This window comes from Zosterops lateralis, assembly GCF_965231275.1.
Source record: "Zosterops lateralis genome assembly, chromosome: Z".
NCBI classification, from domain to species: domain Eukaryota; kingdom Metazoa; phylum Chordata; class Aves; order Passeriformes; family Zosteropidae; genus Zosterops; species Zosterops lateralis.
In genome coordinates, this window is record NC_139800.1 from 6,787,325 (window position 1) to 6,796,257 (window position 8,933).

General features: G+C 49.9%; 1 protein-coding gene across 1 annotated transcript; it reads right to left on the reverse strand.

Annotated features, from left to right (window-relative positions):
* Positions 1-215: 215 nt before the first annotated feature.
* On the reverse strand, positions 216-5,932 carry OTP (orthopedia homeobox; the record flags this gene model as incomplete). The annotated part of the gene is made up of 3 exons (XM_083884416.1): positions 216-746; positions 4,486-4,895; positions 5,896-5,932. The coding sequence occupies 3 exons, from the start codon at positions 5,930-5,932 to the stop codon at positions 216-218; spliced, it is 978 nt and encodes a 325-aa protein (XP_083740542.1).
* Positions 5,933-8,933: the final 3,001 nt, after the last annotated feature.

Below are 8,933 nucleotides of genomic sequence, written 5' to 3' on the forward strand. Positions count from 1 at the left end.
CGGGGAGGTGAGGAGGGGGTGGCTTGGGGAGGGTCGGGGGTGTTTCTCGGCCCACAAACCAGTCTGTTGGTGTCTGATTTCAGATCCTGAGTCGACTCCCTGGTCAGTCGGGTGCGGGGGGAAGGCGCTGGGGGATGCGCGGGGCTCGGCGGGGGATGCGCGGGGCTCGGCGGCGGCGGCGGGGGCGGCGCGGGGGGCTCGGCGCGCCCGGGCCATTAGGTGAAACTCATGGAGACTGTGTGCTCTAGTGCTTTGCGGCGGAGGGAGGCGATGCTGGTTCCTCGCCACACGTCGCTGCTGTCCGGGGAGCTGCAGAGCTGCGGCGAGCCCGTCACGTTGCTGGGGCCGGGCAGGGAGGCGGGCACCATGCCGGGGAAGGCGGGCTGGTAGAGGTGGGACTGCAGCCCCGCGCCGTTGGAGCCCGCCAGGCTGTTGGAGAGCCCCATGGAGTTGGGCGGCGGGCCGGCCGCCAGGCTGCACTGGGACAGCGACTGAGCCATGGCTTGCTGCCGGCCCAGCGCCGGCGGCAGCGGCAGCTGCGACACCCCGGGCATGGCGGCGGCGGCCCAGCGGGTGTCGTTGGCGTGGAAGGAGCACAGGCTGTCCCCCATGGCGGCGGCGGCGGCGGCGGCGGCCGAGGGGAACTGCGGCAGCCCCGGCGTGGGCAGCAGCGTGCCCGGGGCGCGGAACACGTTCGTGGTCTTCTTGCGCTTCTTCCACTTGGCGCGACGGTTCTGGAACCAAACCTGCGGGCGGCGGGCAGCGACACGCTCCGTTAGACACCGCCGGCCGCCCCCTGCCCCCGCCGGGACCCCCCGCCCCGATCCCCCCGCCCCGGGTCCCCCCGAGCCTCCCCCGCACCGCCCCCGGCCCCAAACGCCTTCCCCGTCACTGGCCGGAGAAACTTTTTGTAAAGAAAGCGATCGATTTGTCCGTCCTGGGAGGGAGATTCCAGGAGAGGAGCCTGGCCTCCCCACGGGGTGAAAAAACAAAGCTAAACTAAACAAAACCAAAAACAAACAAACAGAAAACCCACCACCAACGAGCAGCCTTGCTTGGCCCTCGCCTGGACGCGCTGGCACCAAACCGCACGCAGCTGGGTTTGAGAAAACCCCAAAAAATAACAAAACCAAACCGACAATAACAAAACCAGGGGAGGTTTAGGCGAGGGGGTGCCCGTGGTGGAGGCTTGGCGGGGATGGTTTGGTGGGACTTGCCCCACCGCGGCCGAAAGCAGCCGAGAGAGCCGCAAACAGGGAGAAAGAGCATCCCCCGAAATCCCAGAGAGCGCAGAGCCCGCTCTGCCCCATTCCCGGTCTCGGGATCCATAGAAGGGGATGAGAAAGGCGGACACCCCATTAGCGGGAAAGAACGGCCGTGAGGGAGCGAAATATTATAGGAATAATCGAAAAAAAAAAAAAAAAAACCCGCGTTCAATTATGTTTTAGGGTTAATAGTCAAATTGCGGCTACAGAATCTTTTTATGTTTCATGGTTTGCCGGTGGTGTAAAGGATCTCCATCAGGTCTGATCGCCTAAGTTCACAGCTACGCTGCATATGCTTCTGAAATGTGAATGTTTCCAGTTGAAAACTGGTGCATGACAGATTAAAACGCGAGGAAAACCTGGGGGAGATTTTGAAAATGCACACATGACAACTCTAGAAATACATTAACCATGAGCGTTTGGCAACTTTGAACTCCTTTTAAAATGCAACTAGCCCCTGAAAATTATTAATACAACAGTGAGAATCTAATGGAGGTTGGAATCTAAAAAACCTACCTTGATGATATCTGCTGTTACAGTAATATAGACATACTGTAAATGTATTTTAAAATATATAGCCCATTTAATTCCCCAGCTATAAACGGGTGCGAGAGAGTGAAAGCGATAGAAAGGGAGACAATATCACTTTTGTTTTTCTTCTCTTTTTTTTTTTTTTTTTTTTTTTTTAATTTTTTTTTTTAGAAGCCGGAGCTTTATGAAGATCTCATTGGAATCCAGCAGATGATTAATGTGAAGATTTGGTAGGAAATCTGGAGAGCTGTATTAAAGCTCAGATCTCAGGTTCATTTCGATCAGCCAGCCGTGAACTCTGGGCCGAATTCATTACACTTTAATAGTGCTGGGAGAGGAAGAAAATGCAATTTCTCATTCCATTAGAAAACTAGAAAATACTCTCAGCTTGTCCCCTATTAAGATGTGGCAGGTGACGGGACCATTGTGGGGGACACGGTCAATGGAATTACAGCACATTATTTTTGTTCATATAAAATATTGGAAGGCAAGCCTGACTGTGCAGAAGTTATTTCACTGATTTAGTTTTTATGTAAATAAAATATTGAAAGTTAATTAATCCGTGCTAGAGACTAATGATTATGCTTATTATATTGCATTTGATCGCGTAATTTGCATGATTCTCGCATTGCTGCTTAATAAGCCATTCCAGGTTATAAATAATTCTGAAATTGGTTTCTAATAATGGCATGCTATAAAAAGAATCGTTTTATTACAGCAGCTTGAAAAGCGGAGCAATATCAGATGTGGAATTGGAGTCCCGTTTAAGCATCAGCCAGTTTAATAATTATTTAAATGTATCATATACATTAAATACAGATCTAAAATGAGGAAAGTGGTGATTTATCCTGGCATCTAAAACCCTTAAAAACATATACAGCCGCTATAAATTAAGTGTTTGGAGCATTCCTTAATCAGTGTGGAGCCCATGCACTGAAAGGAATGTGCAGGCTATCTGTTAACTATAAAGAAAACTGTAAAGTACTCGCATAAGAACATAAACTAATTATTATTTAATTTAAATTTGATCAAGGACCAGTGATACATCGGATTGTGAAGTAAATATATTAAATTTTTTTTTTGCCTTAGATTACATAATGTTAATCATTTTGAAGTGTTAATTAAGAAGGTTATGTTGATCTGATTACTTTTTAAATTACAGAACATTATTGTAAAAAAAATTTAAATTGACACTCTATTAAACTGTTTTTATCAGCAGTCTCGAGCTATTAGCATGGGTTTAAGATTATGCCAAGGCCATTAAAACACTTTGTCTTTCTCCCTACGAATTTCTTTGATGTGCTGTTAGAAAATAACTATTTCCATTTTATATTTTACTTCATTTACCACACTCCTAATATTGAAATTGGTATCATTAACCTTTGGGAAACCCAATAAAGTTTAATAGACCTCGTTTTCTTTTTTTTTTTTTTTTCATGGAGTCAGTTGTCCAATTATATTTTATTTGTGAATCTAATTTCTTTTTTAATTTAAACTAATTATAGTTCTGTGTCGGCTGAGTCAAATTGTTTTACTTTTTAAAAGCAGACGTGCTTTTCCTGTCACATTCCAGAACGGAATCTGTTTTCCTTCACAAAACGTTCATTTAGGGATTCCTTTTGACGTGTCTTTATTTAGCTGGGGAGCCCTGGGTTTGCCGAGAGGGATTTTTTTGGGCAGTGACTGGGCTAAAAGTGCTTCAGCAGCGGCACTCCCGGTGCACGACGCTTAACCGGGGTGCGCATCCCACAAGTGCTGCTATTGTGCCCCTCGAAAGTCGCTAAAATAACCTTATTTAAAAAGAAAAAAAAAAAAAAAAAAAAAAAAAAAAAAAAAAAAGCTGCGTCTGGTCAGTCCAGCGCTTGGAACCTTCTTCCCCCCTTCACCAAATTTCTTTTACATTTATTTGCCTAAATAAATGGTTTCCTGCTGTCCTGTGTGCATAAATGTATATATGCCTATGTACGTATGTATATATACATACATATATATATATATATATGTATTTTAGAGAACAAAGTGCGCCCGAAATGCTGAAGTTACTCACTACCCCGCCGTCCCCCAGGCATTAAAAAGCCACTATGGGGAAACTCCGAGTCCGAGCACCACCGGCTTTTACCGGAGCGCCTTTTTAGGGGCCGAAACGCCTCTCCTGGCCCCCCACTCGGCTCTGGGGGCGGGGGGCTCTGCCGGGCGCCCCTTCCCGGCGGTGCCGCGGCCGTGTCGGTGTCAGCACCTTCCCCGTGTCGGTGTCAGCCCCTTCCCCGGGTCGGTGTCAGCACCCCGGACAGCGCCGCGGGCACCGGGCTCCTCCCGGGGCTCATTCCCGGCAGGTCCGGCTCGGCTCCCAGCGCCGCCGGGATATCGCCAGGACTGAGATTGCTCTCCTCGGGCTGTCCCTCCCCGGATTCCTTCCAGCCCTGGAGCCGAGGGAAGCTCAGCCCGAGACCCGCAGGTGGGGAGGATGGAGGACAAGGGGGACACCCCAAGGTGACACTTTCTCTCTCGGAAAGGGGAGAGACGCATGTCTCATTTCAAGGCTTTCTGACCAAACTGTTGCTCTCAGGGGTGGGTTATTCACCCCGCCGTCGGGCCGAGGTTTGGGGCACCCACCCCCCGTCCCCGCCGTGCCTGGCCCTGCCCGGCCGTGCCGCCGCCGGTGTGAGCGGGGAGGGCCGGCTGTTCATACCTGCACCCGGGACTCGGTGAGGCCGATGCGCAGGGCCAGCTCCTCCCGCATGAAGATGTCCGGGTAGTGAGTCTTGGCGAAGCTCCTCTCCAGCTCGTTGAGCTGCGCCGGCGTGAAGCGAGTGCGGTGCCGCTTCTGCTTCTGCTGACCCTGCTGCTGCCCGGCCTGGCTGGAGTTCTGGCCGCCCTGCTGGCCTTGCTGCTTGTCAGGGTCTTTGGCGCTGACGGCCAGGGAGCTGGGGTTGGATCCCACCGTGGTGATGTCCTCCCCCGGCAGCAGGGTGGTCCCTTCCACCGTGTCCGAGTTGGGGGCCATGTCTCCCGGGTGTCCCCCCGGGTCCGAGCCCCCCACGCCCAGCCGGCACTTCACCGCCTCCCGGTGTCCCAGCAGCTCGGCCGCGTCCTTCATCCCTGCGGGAAAGCAAAGCAGCGGCAGTCATTCGGCTGGAGCTGAGCGCGGATCCTTCAGAGCCCCTCTCCAGCGCTCGGAACGGGAGAGAGAGAGAGAGAGACCCGACACCGCCTCCGCCCCGCCGCCCCCGCCAGAGCCGCGGCCCCGCTCGGCTCCGCCAGTGCCGGAGAGCCCGGCCCGGGCAAGGGGAGAAAACTTTACACCCGGCAGCTCCTCCGCCTGCTGAAATAACCAGCCCCCTTCCCGGCCTCCCCCTGCAAAACCAAGGGGAGGGAAGAGGAGGAGAGCAAGTTTTCACGGGCTCAAGTTGGGTTTTCCAGCGGAGCTGGCGAGAGAAGGAGACGGAGAGAAAGGAACAAGGCTGAACCGCCCTGTTGCCGGGAGCGTCACCTCCCCGACAGATGCGCGGGGACCTCGGTCAGTCTGGCCGAGCTTTCCCCTCTCCTCCCTCCGCTTCTCTAAACAAACTCATGAATAACCATGAACAGATAGATACAGATATTTTTCCTTTTTTTTTTTTTTCTTCTATTTTTTTTTTTTTTTTTTTTTTTTTTTTTTTTGGAAAAGAAGGAGGGAGAAAAGCAAACGGGCGAGCAAGAAAAGGCCACACAGAACTCCGTAAACACCTCCGAGCTCATCTGTCCTAAAATAATAATCATCATCATAATAATGTGTAAGTACGTATATAAAACCGAGGAGAGAAAGAAAAAAAAAAAAAAATCAAATGATCCACAACTCTCCGTAGATCTACATACTCCGTAGCTCTCACTCTCTTCTTCTTCTTCTTCTTCTTTTTTTTTTTTTTTTTTTTTTTTTTTAATGTTAAATCAAATTAAACTTTAATACAGCACAATTACTTTTAAAGGAATTAGCCCATTTAGAACGCATTAAGGTAAAATAAGGAACAAATTGTCAATTTCCTGCCCCCGGCTTCCTCCCCGCTCGCCGCCGCCGCCGGTGCAGCCGCCGTGGGGCGGGGGGGTGCCGGGGGAAACTCACCGAGACGGGCGTCCAGGAGGTCGGCGTGAGACAGCATCGCGCACCGCTCCAGGGCGAAGGCTGTTCCCCCCCAAATTTTAGCGGCCTTAAGTTATTTAAAATAGATATAAGATATGAGATATATATATATATATAGATATATATATATATATAGATCGTCTAAATGAAAGAAAATTCGGTGTGTGGTTAAAAAGGGGGTCTCTTGCATTATAATGTCCTTTAGAGAGACGGGGAGGTGCTTAACACTTCAATGAACCCGTGAGCAGCTCGGCGCGGGGACCAATCAGGAGGGCAGCCTGCAAATGTCAGCGCCCGGAGCGCCTTTCCCCGCTCCGCCCGCCGCCGCCCCGGCCTCCCGCCGCCCCGGCCCGGCCGCGCCTTTCCCCGCTCCGCTCGCCCCTCCGCCCGCCTTCCTCCTCCTCTCCTTCTCCTACAATCCCACATTTAGCCACACTCCTCCGCTCCCCCTGATTTATCGGCTTTTATTGTGTGTTTTTTGGTTTTTTAAAATTTTTTTTTAATGCCTCTTTGGGAGCGCATCCTCTCTCCGGGGCTCCCCGAGGTCTGGCAGGCTCAGAGCGCACCGAGGGGCTGCGAGCGGGGAAAACGGGCGGCCCCGAGGAAGAGGCAGGGAAAAAACTGCGGCCAGGCTGTGGCTCTCACGCCGCACCAAACCCCCGACGGCTGCCGGGCGTCCAGGAGAGAAAAACTTGCCCGAGTTCCCGCAGCGGGGCTGGCCCGGCCCCCGGGGCTCCCCGGCTCCTCGGCCCGGCCCCGCTCGGTGCCCGATCGGAGAGCAGAGAGGAGCAAAAAGAACTCATCTCCAGGCATCCCAGTGAGCTCTGCCTCCTCCCCGACCCGGATTTAAACGCCCGTAAAGCCCCTTTTTTTTTTTTTTTTTTTTTTTTTTTTTTTTTTTTTTTTTTCGGGTAAAGTTTCCAAGTTGGCCAAGCCTCCAAACTCCACTTAAAGCAGTAAATAAAGTTAAATGCTTTTTTTTATTTTCCTCTTGAATATGTTAAACTACTTGAACAATTTAAAGTGCTTTGCAGAAGTGAAGCGAACCATTTCTAATGTTCTGATTTTTCAAAGCCAGCCAACAACAAAGTTTAGATTAGTAATATATTTCTAACCAGAGTAATTTTCAAGATCATTAGGCATTTATGTAATTAGTGCCAAATCTATAAGCTTTTATTACGATTATTAGAGTAAAATCAGTATAAATTTGTACTAATTTACTACTGTTTAGACTTGGCTGTCAAGCCAAGAGGTTCTTATTGTAAATGATAACTGAGGAAATTAAGTGCAAAATTCTGTACCATTTCTGATCCGCTCCTAAACAATCCGTTTCAATTGTATTTGTAGCAGAACATAATGCCCTTTTAAAGTTATTTGACTTGTATTTTTATTTGCAAAACAAGAAAAATACCCTCTACCCGGGCACAATGAAAACTGATATTTACTACTTCCAACTTGATTAACATTGATTTTTAATTCAAAAGTGATGCAATTAAGATTATTCATTTAGTGCAAATAAAGCTTCCACCAAAAAGCGAGCCCAGTGAAGTCTATGTTAAATAATACGGAGCCAATGGCTTTTTTTTTTTTTTTTTTTTTCCCTTTCCGCCATCCAATTGACTTACACGAAACATTGTAAATACTGCACGCGAACAGATGCAAGAGTGGTTTTGTTTGCAGCTCAGATGTGCAGGGGTTTCGGCAGAGACTGAAGGAGACAAAGGAACCGGCCGACCGATCTCTAGGGCAGTTTTGCTGCCTTTTTTTTTTTTTTTTTTTTTTTTATCCCTCCTGCCAGCTCAGGCTACAGTGATTCAATTCAGCTTTCGAGACGTCGGGCTGTTGAGAAGATCCCGGGCGCTCGGGAGCGGCCGCCCCGAGCAGGGAGAGAGACCCAGAGCCGGGCCAGACAATTTAGCCGGAGACAGAGAGAGAGAAAGGAAGGAAGGAGATGGAGGTGGGGTGGGAGTTTCGGGATTTTATTTTATATTTTTTTTTCCTGGCTGATTGTGGATATAGCACATTTGCTGTGCTTTTTTGCTTGTTTAGGGTTTTTTAAAATTTGAAAATGATTCTCCGTGTGCAGCTGCAGGGCAGGAGGGGCAGAGCCGGCGGTGGAATTGCCGGGAGGAGCCCCCAGCCCGCGGCCGGACCCGCAGAGCGGAGCCGGGGGAGTCGCTGGGGAGACGGGCGGGCTCTGGGAGCCTGGCCCTGCCCGGGCCGGGGTGAGGAGGGCGGCCAGGGGCCCAGAGGGGCGGCTGGGGCTCAGTTTTAGCCGCGTGTGTTGGCACAAAGCTCGAGGCTTCTGTGGGCAGCGTGGCAAAGGCGCGCGTGTGCATCTCCTCCGCGGCGTTGTGTGCTCCAGGTCGATAAATAAATGTGTAATAGTTAATGTGCAGACACATCAGAGTAATAACAATGGGATGAAATCAAAGGATTATCAATCTCTGTTAGTAACTGCTGAATAACAATGTTGCGGTGTGATTGATAGCGCGCTTCATTTTATGACTTTTCTATTGCTCTTGATTTTTATAGCAGTATAAACAAACTAAATCATTTCTTCCAAGACTTCAGATCGCAATCGTCTTAAGGGAAGGGGGGAAATCAGAGGAGGAAGTCTGTGGGAGAGAAAAGAGCGGGCTGGGCTGACACTTAACGCGTGTCAGAAAGAAAGTGACAATGGGGCACATGTAAAATACCCTAATCACATTCCGCTTTCGCGCACTCCTGTTTTGTCAAGTGCCCGAATTCACCTGGGCAGCCTCGGAGATGTATTTACAAGGATTTTATTCCCCGTCATCTTTCCATTTTCCCAGCGTAGCCAAAAAACTGCCAGTCAACTCCATTCCCTGTTACAATTTACGGTATTCCCCACATGATCATAGGAACTGAAGTTCCTAACAAGGAAAGGCTTTAGCACAATGGCCAAAAATCTTCAGAGTGACACGAGTGTCTTCAGAAATCACTTCAGAGCAAAGTAAAAGGATTTTCTATGACGGATCCAGTGATTTTTCCTCAAT